We start from the raw sequence: 11,178 nt of genomic DNA on the forward strand, positions 1-11,178 counted from the left end.
GGGGATGCTGCGGTGATTGTAACTGCGAGGACTGGTTGTAAAGTTACTTTTTCAGCACACTGTAACTTTGAACGGTCACTAAATGGCAGTCATTAAGTGAAGACTACCTGTAGAGATCAGCAACAGTCAGCTACCATGATACTGAAAGTCAGCCTCCAAGAGGCTGCTTTGATGCCATACTAATATTTTGCTACTATCTTGGTCTCAAATTCTCTCCCTCAGTACTCTTTTTGCCTGATCATACCTTATCCTTTATAATGTCACACAAGAGAAGACATACAGAGCCAATTTTTCTCTGATGCCTATCTTCCACGTAGATTGAACATTAGCCTTCATTATCAGAAGAAACAGCCCTGTTGGGATAAACACTAATTTTAGCTAATAATTAAAGATAACATTTGAGGGGATTTGAGCCTCTAATTCCCTGATCTAATCTTAAAGTTATGTGGGGATTTGCATAATTGCTTTTAAAAACTTAGATTGCATCCTGTGACAGTGAGAATACAGTACTGGTAGTCCTTGAGTTATGACACCAATTGGGACCAAAATTCCCATCACGAATTGATGCAGTCATAAAGCGCAACATCATGTGACCACATCACTTAGTGATGACAATCCCTGCAGTCCCTGTTTCCATCATTAAGCAAGGATCATGGGTCATTAAGCGAGCACCTCCTCGCAACTTCTTGCTGGTTTCCAACAACCAATGTCAGTGGGGAAGCCAGCAGGAAATTGCAAGTCCCAGGCAGCTTGGAAGCAGGCTGGTAGGCAGGTAAGTTGCTGCTGCTGGGTGGGACAGGGACTGAGGAGGTGTGCAGGTAGCTGGGGAGGTGCAGCGTGAGTGCAGCAGGGCTTGGGGTGGCTGCTGCCAGATGGGAGAGGGTGTGCAAGTGATGGGGGAGGTGCAAGTGCAATAAGGCTCAGGGAGGGTGTACAGGTGGGGGAGACTTAACTGAGCAACTTGCAACTTCCCAGGCAGCTTTCCCAATGACTTTGCTTGTAGAAAGCCGGCAGGGAAGGTTGCAAATCGTGATTATGTGACCGCAGGATGCAGCAACCATCATAAGTGCAAGCCAGTTGCCAAGTGCCCAGATTGCAATTACATGACCACAGGGGTGCTGAAATGGCTAGAACTTTGAGGACCAGTCATAACCACCATTTTTTCAGTGCTGTCTTAACTTTGAACGGTCGCTGAACAAGTGGTTTTTAACCAAGGGCTACCTGTATAGTAATGATATATTCCAGATCTGCTTGTGGTGATTTGTTAGGGCATCTTAAAGACATTCATGTGGAGAGTGATCTTTTCTAGGCATTGTTCCTCAAATGTCTTCACCTGATATTTTATCAAGATAGCAATTAAGGGTGGATTTTTCATGTATGGGGATTGGCTATCATAATTATTACAAACAATTAAAGGAGAAATCTGAACCTGATTTGCAACAGTGGATATCGGGTATTGTCAACATTTGAATTAGTGTTGTTTGTTGTCAAAGTTCGGGGAAATATTTTGTTTTATAAGATAATTTCCAGGCCATTTCCTCCCCATTCCCTAAAAAAAAATATTATGCTTATCAATTCGGAGGTGTTGATCCTTTAATGCAGTTGTATATATCTGTACTATTTAATTATTTGTTTCATGAAATGCATTTGCCACTCTACTTACAGACTTTGGATGGTTCAGAAACATAAACAGTTACAAGTTCATATAAACATACAAAATTCAAATATAAAATGTGAAAAACTTATAAAACTCAAACAATCATATCAAATACAGAGCAGCCCAGTACTTCGTACCCTAAGCTTGATGGAAGAAGGTTGTCTTAATCTCTTTCCTGACCTCAGGAGGGAAGTTATTCCATAGGGCCTGGCAGCCACTGTGAAAGTCTACTTGTGGATCCCCTGCTTTTCTTCCATTGATTAATTTAGCGTAAGAGATGAAATTTACGAAAATATCAGTTAGTAGATACAATAAGGGAAGATTTGCTTAATCACAGTTTACAAACCACAATAGCCAAGTTCACAGAATACTGTATGCTAAGTCAAAGCCAAACCAACCATGTCATAACTTAGTGCTTTACGTGAGAGGTCAGAGTTTTTCTAGCTTTCTGTAAGATGCCCAGAATCCAACTACATACTCCAATCTCAAAGCCTGTAAATGCAAGTTCTACTGTAAGTATTTTGTAGTGGATCACCAGTTGTTCTGTCTGGAAGGAAAGGAAACAGAAGAAAGGTTTCATTAGGTCAAATATTTGGGGCTTTATTTTTGTGCATTCTGGGGAGATTAGCTTAAGGTCCCACTTTCATCCCTTCAACAACCCTCCTGAAGGCTGAAAAATTTGGTTTTATCCATTGCAGGATTGCACTGGGGTTGCAAAATGGGTGCTGTGGAGCCAAGAGTCCACCCGCTCTTGGCAAGCCATTTCTTTATCCTTTTTTCCCTGGAATCTGGGTTACGCTTGGGAAGAAAAAACATAAATACAGGTAGTCCTTGCTTACCAACCACTCATTCAGCGACTGTTCAGTTACAATGGTGCTGAAAAAGGAGATTTAAGACTGGTCCTCGAACTTGTGGCCATCACAGCGCCCCTGCAGTCTTGTGATCATGATTCAGGCACTTGGCATCTGGCACGCATTTATGATGGTCATAGTGTCCCACGGTCACATGATCACCACTTGCAACCTTCACAGCTGGCTTCCGACAAGCAATGTCAATGGGGAAGCTAGCAGGAAGTTGCAAGTTGCAATCATGTGATATCTCACTTAATGACCCTCAGTGATTCACTTAATGACTGCAGGCGGTACTGACATCTTAAGTTGGCATGATCACATGACATTTCACTTAATGTCGGTGGCATTTAGCAACTGAGTTGTCAATCCCAATTGCAGTTGGAAAGTGAGGACTACCTATAACAGCAGCAACCACCATAATCCTATTTCTGGAGCATATGCTAATTGAATATGCTCTGCTCCTATTACCTGTAATGGTAGAACCAGTTTTCCAAAAATCTTATTGGAAGGCTATGACTGGTCCCATTTGTTCACAGTATTTCTCTCAGTGCCTTTACTTCAAGAAACCCAAGACACTAATAGGAAGTCTACCCAAGATATTATGTTGTGACTTTTTCCTTCTTCCCTTTGTTTAAAAGCACCTACAGACGCCTCTGTGGTATCTAACTGACTAGTTTTTTAAGTCTTAAATAAATGGATAGTTGGCATGAGCCTCCATAAGCATTCTTCAAAAATAGAAGTTTGTTTGTTTTTTTATGATTATGTTTGCTTTGTATGCAAAGTATACACTTATTTTAAAAAGTCAAATGTAAACTGGAGTTTACTGAGCCTTTAGAAGGGAGGGGTGCCCTATCTTTCCAATCTGTTTTCTTGATAGCCATCTCTTGAAAGGGCAAACTTTCCATGGCAGCCCTTTTGTGAGATCATCCACAACATGTCCCCCAACCCAAAATTGTTGTCTACATCTGAACTCTTGTGTTGTCTGCATAAACAAACTACCAGTAAATTACAATGTAAGGAAGAAAGATGGGTCATTTCCACACCCAAGTCATCTGATTTCATTACTAAAAGGAAACAGAGTTTACACGGGATGTTCTAACATTTTAGGATCCAGGATGCAACTGAAATGGGCACTTTCACTGGTCTGCAATGCTTGCAAAAAACTGACAGCCAATTGTAATTTGCTCTTCCAAGGCAACAGATGGGCAGGGATAGAGTCTGTTAATGTTCATCTGCTAGCCAACATGAGTATCTTACTCCACCTCTCAGCTTCATCTCCAAATGCAAATTCCTTCTATTTCTACAGTGGCAGTCGCTGCTTAGAAACATACATTTTCCAACAAAGAGGTTTCCAAACAAAACCTCTTATTTACAGAAGAAAGAACGCAGGACCAAACACAATAGTAAGTGCCTAGCAGCTGGGTGAGTTGATCACAGGAAAATCTCAATTTCCTTTGAAAGTGGATCTGAACTCCCATCTGGTAATGTCCTCAGTATCATAATCTCACTGATACTCTACTGTTTCTATGCATATAGTATATTACAGAGTATCAGTGAGATGATGATTTTTAGTGTGAGTGTGTGTTAGGTATGTGAATATTTCAAAATCTGTTGACCAGGTTGCTATTGGGCACCTGAATACTATATAGATATGTATCAGAACTGCAACTCTTATATTTCTCATTTAACAACAACAAAAATAGAATTCCTGTGCTATTATCAGTTATACGATGCTTACAACTTTTTCCTGGTAAAGACATGGGAGAAGTTACATCTGTTGGAGTGTTGGCTATCATATAACTAAGAAAAGATACAAAGCCACTGATAACAAGTCCAGCAGAAGGTTGCCCTCTGCATCCTGTTTGCATATATTCTAAATTTCAGCTTTCATATAACTTAATTCATGCTCAAGCTTAATTTTAAAAAGTTTTAAATAACCAAAGCATATATACCAACTAAGCTAACAAAAGTAATATTAATCAGTCCTTACACTGATTCCATGATAAGAGAAGGGACTTTCTGGCAATGTGGCCAGTGAAAACTCCAAAGAATAAACCAAAATAGCCAATAGTGATATGACCATGCTAATAGTGTTAGTAATATAGGCACATCGTTCCTGTGGAAGAGAAAGAACAACAACAGAGAATTGTTCATATTCACAGCATTATTTAATCATGAAACTACAGTTGTATGCAAAAGTTTAGGCATCCCTGTTCAAGGGTACATTTCAACAAATCCCTAAGTGAAGAGCAGCTATCACACCCATGGTTGAAATTGAACATGGCATCTTTCTGCAGACTTCAATGCATACTTATTATTTATATGCAGTTGTTTACAGATTCAAAGTAAGAAAACCGTGATTTGGCAACTGCAAAAGTCTGGTACCTTTCCAGTTTTGTGATACTCCCCTTGGCAGAAATAACAGTTCCCAAATGTTTCTAGTAGCCAATTGAATCTTTCTGTTCTTGCTCTTGGGATTTTTTTGCTATGCTTCTGGCAGAAATCTAGTTCAGAAATATTTTAAAGTGTAGACAGTTAATCAGAAAGAGGACTGACTTACACATATTTTTATATGCCACCTCCTCCAAAGATTCCAGACAGCATATAAACACTTGGTTATTTCAATGGGAAGCAAGTCAGAATTTTTTAAAAAACACAGAGTGGCTGATGGCATAGAGATACCTGTGTACAAAACTATTTCAGAGAAGGGTGGGTTGATAGGACAAGACAAGAATTCCTGAGTATTGTGCATAGAAGCTATGGAAGAAGTACAGCTAAGAAGTACTGTATGTCATGAAGGCCTAGTTAAAGGCAAATCTGGATGCTTTCAGTAGGAAGTGGACAAGCAACAGAGGACATTCTGGCTGTTACTGAATATAAAGGCATATAGCAGAGGAGCACAGAGGACAGTAACTAGATTTCATATATGGATTTGAACAAGCGAATCAGATTTATTATTTGATTTCGAAACACTGAAACTGAAACACCAGCAATAAAGTCAGTGCTGACATCTAATCTAGATATGGTTCCCCCAAATCCTTGAAGAGTGAAAACTACAGAGTCAGAACCTATAAGAAAAATACATTCTGCCTCTGAGATTTAAGAGTGTTCCCCCCCCCCCCCAAATCATTTCATACATTTCCGGTTTGAATTTTGGTAAGATAACAAATGCTTGAAGTGAACCACAACAGGTTCTAGAACAAATGAAGCAAAACTAAGTCACTAATCATTACATTTAGAATTTAGAAAAGCAAACATTTTGATTGTTTTGTTTGACTTCCCCTGTGAAATAAAGTCAGACATTTTCTACTTCTCTTTATTGTGGTCTGAGTCCTTTCTTCTTTTTTTTAAAGTTCTTTTGACATAACTACAGTACTTGAAGGAAAGTTAAATGTATGTAACAGAGGTTTGAAAAGCCTAATTTGAAAATCTTACCCAAGGAAATGTCTGCTGCATTAAGACCAGCTTAAGAAAACAGGCTCCGGATATAAGTATCTGCAAAAACAAGAGAATATTCTCCCTTTTATATCTGGTGTGTCTGTCATTCTGATAGTCTGTACCAATGCAAATGGACAGTGTGTACAGTATAGAGATTTTCAGAAAAACAAAGAGAGGACCATCAATCAGCAATGCAGCGTGTGTTTACATGTGTAATGTAGGTCTGTGTAAAACTCAACATTCTGGAGATCAAAAATTGCAGCGTTCCCCGTGAATTCCATTTTTCTCTGGAAAGAGACAGATAAGTTGTCTGCTGCTGCTTCAGTTATTTCTGGAAAACTACAAACCAATCATCAAACTGCTGGATTAGTGAGTTCCAGGAGAAAAACCAAACATTCTAGGGAACATTGGAATATTCTCTCTGCAACTCTGCATGTAACGTCCCAGGGTCAATATCTGGCATGTCTAATCAAAAGGATCTCAGGCTCTGCCCCAAATCCTACAGTGCTGCTGCCAATCAGAGCAGAGATAACTGAGTGGGGCAGATGGATGGATGAATGGAGAAGGCAGCTTCCTAGGCTAAATTAAAGAGTTGGGCCTCCATACCAAACAGTTTTTATTTCATTTCTTACACACAGGCATCCAACATGAAGCCCCAGAGCCACATATCCATCTTTAAATCCTTAGTATGGTCCCCACAGCTCCTCAAAAAGTTGCAAGTGTAATTTTTATTGATACGATTGAAAAGGAAAATTGTTAATATGTGGAGAATTATATTAACTATATTTAACATAATAAAAATATCAGTTAATTCAATCCAATTAAATTTTTGTCCTGGCTGCTCTGTACTTCTTTCTCCTGGCCTTGTCTACTTTTAGAGAGCAGTCCCTGGCACCCTATGCAAAGACCAAGTGCAGCTTTGCCCCAAAAGTGATACACTCCTGTCTATCCAGAAAAACAGACTTCCTCAATTTAGTACCCCTTTCCAATGCATGGCAACTACAACTGCTAAAATCCCTAGCCTTCAGACAAGGAATTATAATCCCAGCACAAATGGGAGAGGGCCAGTGTGGAGAAGTCCACAGGAAAGATATTTTATATTGAATGCTATGATTTTTATTACCATGCTTCCAGACCACCACGGAGTTCCGATTCCAGCTTGACCAAAACAGCCAACTACAATAATAGCAATTGCAACTACCACCAGAAATATCTGTCAAGAGGAAACATGGGTCAGCCTGCAGACCTATGGCAAATCATTAAGACACTTGAACATCTGTGTGTACATATATACACACCACACACTCATTCATCTTTCTTCTGGTTTCAGGCCACAGCATTGATACTAATAGGAATGACATAACAGTCACCGCAGAATCAGTCACGACTGAGTGCGGATTAAAAAAAAAAAATGTTCCCAAGGAATGTGACAGCAAAACTACAATGTCCTCCACCACAGGATTATGTTTATTCATCCCTACTTTGAAATATTTCCATCATATACTGTATTCTGATTAATAGAATTGAAGGAACGTATTTCCCCATCACCTTTTGCTGAAATACGAGTACTGGCACTCTGGTTCTCAGGCTGAGCTATTGATGGCATCTGCAGTATTTTTAGGTAACTGTCTGGTCTGGTCCCAGGCTCCTGCCTTGTTGGATCCAGCTCTCACACTAACAAGAATGTTAAAGTATGTAACAAGATAAATTCTGGTTTTTCCCCAGAGTGTACTGAATGAGGAACTCACTGTCCATCAATTCTTTGTACAATGTTATATCCAAAGCTGCTGAAGAACACGGTCTTTCCTGAATTCTGAAAGTGGTCTGACCAACACATGGATCAGAACTTATCCACAAAATTAGGCATTTTCCAAAATATCCTCATACAGTTCTTGGGTCAAAAAATGCTTTAAAGTTGCTTTAAAATGTGAATTATGAGAAAAAAATAGGCATGTTATTCATAATTTAATTTGCTGATTTTTAACTTAGTGTGGTGTATGAACCTAGCTATTATCACTTAATCTTATGGACAAACCATGCCATTGCATAAATATTCTATCAATAGGCTACATCCAAATGTATAGAAGTAGACTTACATTTCTGCAACAGGAACATCCTTTCCATCCTTCATTTCCAACAATGTACCCCCTCCAAATTTATTCCAGATTTTCCAGAACAGATTACAAGGTTTATGAGGGATGCAGAAGGAAGCAATCACGTAAATATAATAAATTCAGAGTATGCTAATGATTTAGAAAGTACTCACAGCAGGAATCAGGGGGTACATTTTTGCAAATTCTGTCTTCCACATATCTGGTAGCTGATTACTTCTTATGTAACTTGCTTCCATTTTTCTGTAAAAATAAAAACTTGTCAATGAAAATAAAAATATATGAACAAGTGAGGAGAGTTAAAAAAATAATTGAAAAAGGAAGCAAATTCAAACTAAATATAAGTGAAGTCTGAGAATAGAGGATATGGGACACAGAAATAAAATCAAGCAAAATAGAGAAGACTACTCTGAACAAAGAAAAAATTTAAGTTGAATTTTTTTTCTACATTTAAAGGAAAATAAAAGAACCAAATGAAAACTCTTCATTTGGTTTAAAGGTCTATGAATTTTTATAATTTCTTTAAAAATTATTAAAATTTTTAAAATTAAAATTATTTTAAAATTAAAATTATTAAAATTATTAAAGGACCAGGTTATCTGAGGAACCATCTCGCCCCGGTTATTTCAGCCTGCCCCACTCGGTCCAGCAGAAGGGGCAGGTTGCAGACCCCACCGGTCAAGGAATTTCAATTGGTGGGGTCTAGGCAGAGGGCCTTTTCCACTGTGGCTCCTGCCCTATGGAACATCTTGCCTCCCGAGGTCCGGTGTGCCCCCTCCCTCATGGCCTTCAGAAAAGGGGTTAAATCCTGGCTCTGCCAGAAGGCCTGGGGGGCGGATGGGGGCTCACATCTGGGGAGATGGCTGGTGGGGTGATGGGTTTGGTTCCCCCCCCCCGTCAGCATCTTGAAGGTTTTAGGGCTAAAATTTACAGGGGGGGGTTAGGACATTTTTAATGTATGTTTCTATTTTAATTATTCATGGATTTTAGCCATTGTTGGAAGGATTGATGTTTTTTCCTTTTTTGTTATTGTGAGCCACCCAGAGTCACCCGCTGGGGGAGATGGGCAGCATACAAGTTTAACAATAAATAAATAAATAAATAAATAAATAAATAGCTCATACCTCTTTGTCCACCAAGCCAATCTGCAAAATAATATCACATAAATATGGAAGTTAAGCACAAGTATTCTACGAGGATTTTCCATGGACTTTCTTACCCTCATGAATGCAAAGTATAATAATATCAACATGAACTAAAATAAGAACTGAACCAAATTTGGTGTTTTCCAACAACTGCCCTGATTCTGCTTTCCCTTCCTTCCTTCTCATCTGTTTGCTTTCCAGTGGAATATCAGTTTGGTCATGCAAATGCCAGAGGTTAGCAATGAATATTAATAGACTGAAGCGAAAACAAGTGCCAAGAGACACCTTTTTAAAAAACTTAAGATACCAAAAAAATAAATAAATCCAAAATTTAGAATGGATATGGGATATTAATTGTGTGTGTTTACTCAAATGTCCTATTTAGGCACAGTAAAAGTAAGTGATAATTTCTGTATTTACTTTGGGTAATGTAGTTACTGATACATACCTACAAATTCACAGTTCACAATGTTGTGTACTGAATATTCCTTATAGTTGATTACAAAACATGAACCACTGATCTGACATCTCAAAATAACTTTTTGAGTCCTTTTTTTATGTCTTATGTTTCCCTGCCAATAAAGTAATTTGGGGAGTTTTGCCTTAGGAAAATCCAGATTGTTCCACAATATTATAGACCCACAAAATAATATCATACAAAATATATGTGACATGGGAAAGCAAAGGATGAATCAGAGGCTGTGAAAGGATTCTCCCATTTTTCAGAACAATCCACTCTTGCTTCTTTAGCAGGAAAAGATTCAAAGTACTACTGCAGTTCTGTCATAACCAGAACTGTATGAAGTTAATCAGTTAACCTCCAACTATCAAAGTAAAATTGTTGGGCCTGGTTATTCACCGATTGTGGATTTTCTCATTTGTGCCCACTGCCCAACTCTGTTTTTGGGCTGATACCACCGGTGAGCAAAGAAACTAAAAAAATATTTGACCAGTGACTCTGGGAGATTTTACTCAAAAGGGTACGGTCAGAAAATCTACCTCTAGCTCTCCTTGTACTGATACCTTACAGCTATCCTAACAGGTTATGCACTTGCTGAAGTTCTTCACGTAAAGTTGTTTCTGGTGCAACTGGTTATTTTTTTGACGTTTAACTCAGCCTACCTTCTATGGAATGGATTATTAATCAGTCAATAAAACAAATATGGGAAAGGAAAGGAATAAATGATTACTTACAGTCTTCTCTTTGCTTTCTTTTGGCAGTAAGCTGAACCTTCTGAGCGTCCGTCTTCCAGCAGCTGTTTCTAAATGACTAATGTTCCAAGATCAGGAAAGGGTTATCTCTGAAAATGCAAATGTTTTATTCTGATGGGAGGAAGTAAATAACGTATTATCAGTAATGACCGATACCTCCCTGCAAGTGCACGCAAGCAGCTTGTCTCTCCAAGGAGCGGGATTACAATGTTGAATTTCTCTGCCTCCTTCTCCTCCTCCTTGTATCTTCTCTAATTCTACTGCTTTGGGGCAGAAAAGTTGCTTTTCTCCAAGTGTTAAGCCACCCCCCTGAAGTGTCTACGCCACGCCACGCCACGCCACGCCACGCCACGCTCAGCACAGTGTCTGTCTCCCCTTGGAAACTGGGAGTGGCTATTTCGCACAACTTTGGAGGACGGACGGTGGGTGTTGAGTTTCAAAGGATCCCGCGCTCCCCCTGGCTGCTGCTTTTCAGACGCTTTCCAGCTCCAAACCTTCCAACTGTCGACGCACCTTAACCCCATTCCCACCGTAAATTTTATATTTATTGTATTTATACCTCAGTTCGTGGCGAAGATGCGCTCCCAAAGTATTTTCTTCCAATGAGCACAATGAAAACACAACAAATCTGTCATAAAACACGCAACAGTTGCCGGGACAGAAGAGCAAAAGTTGGTAATGGCAGCAATCCGGAACTGTATTCTCTGGACTGCAATTCTCAGGACTCCTTGGAGGAAATATTGCTACAGAAAGACGTTGTGTAA

At 39.2% G+C, this 11,178-nt stretch overlaps 1 protein-coding gene across 2 annotated transcripts; it reads right to left on the bottom strand.

Annotated features, from left to right (window-relative positions):
* Positions 1 to 1,568: 1,568 nt before the first annotated feature.
* Positions 1,569 to 10,778, bottom strand: LOC148214620 (uncharacterized). Of its 2 annotated transcripts, XM_088149949.1 has the most exons (7): positions 10,397 to 10,775; positions 9,182 to 9,202; positions 8,213 to 8,300; positions 7,070 to 7,159; positions 5,944 to 6,003; positions 4,499 to 4,624; positions 1,569 to 2,204 (listed from the first exon to the last, which is right to left on the bottom strand). In XM_088149949.1, the coding sequence occupies exons 3-7, from the start codon at positions 8,294 to 8,296 to the stop codon at positions 2,067 to 2,069; spliced, it is 498 nt and encodes a 165-aa protein (XP_088006075.1). In that variant the 5' UTR covers positions 8,297 to 8,300; positions 9,182 to 9,202; positions 10,397 to 10,775; the 3' UTR covers positions 1,569 to 2,066. The 2 variants fall into 2 exon arrangements, with proteins under 2 accessions (XP_088006075.1, XP_088006076.1); XM_088149950.1 differs by lacking the exon at positions 7,070 to 7,159 and having other exon boundaries at positions 10,397 to 10,778.
* Between the last annotated feature and the right edge of the window lie 400 nt (positions 10,779 to 11,178).

The sequence above is a fragment of the Python bivittatus genome, unplaced genomic scaffold (genome assembly GCF_059951505.1).
Source record: "Python bivittatus isolate LINGU-HERP-01145 unplaced genomic scaffold, Pbiv_v1 ctg000610_np1212, whole genome shotgun sequence".
In the NCBI taxonomy this organism is placed as follows: Eukaryota; Metazoa; Chordata; class Lepidosauria; order Squamata; family Pythonidae; genus Python; species Python bivittatus.

Bases quoted from the DNA above. Each gene is read 5' to 3' on its own strand.
- LOC148214620 (XM_088149949.1), bottom strand. From the start codon at position 8,296: ATGGAAGCAAGTTACATAAGAAGTAATCAGCTACCAGATATGTGGAAG. The intron at 7,160-8,212 runs GTGAGTACTTTC...TCCTCTTGACAG, and splicing joins TGTACCCCCTGATTCCTGCT to ATATTTCTGGTGGTAGTTGC. The intron at 4,625-5,943 runs GTAAGATTTTCA...TCTCTTCCACAG, and splicing joins TGCAGCAGACATTTCCTTGG to GAACGATGTGCCTATATTAC.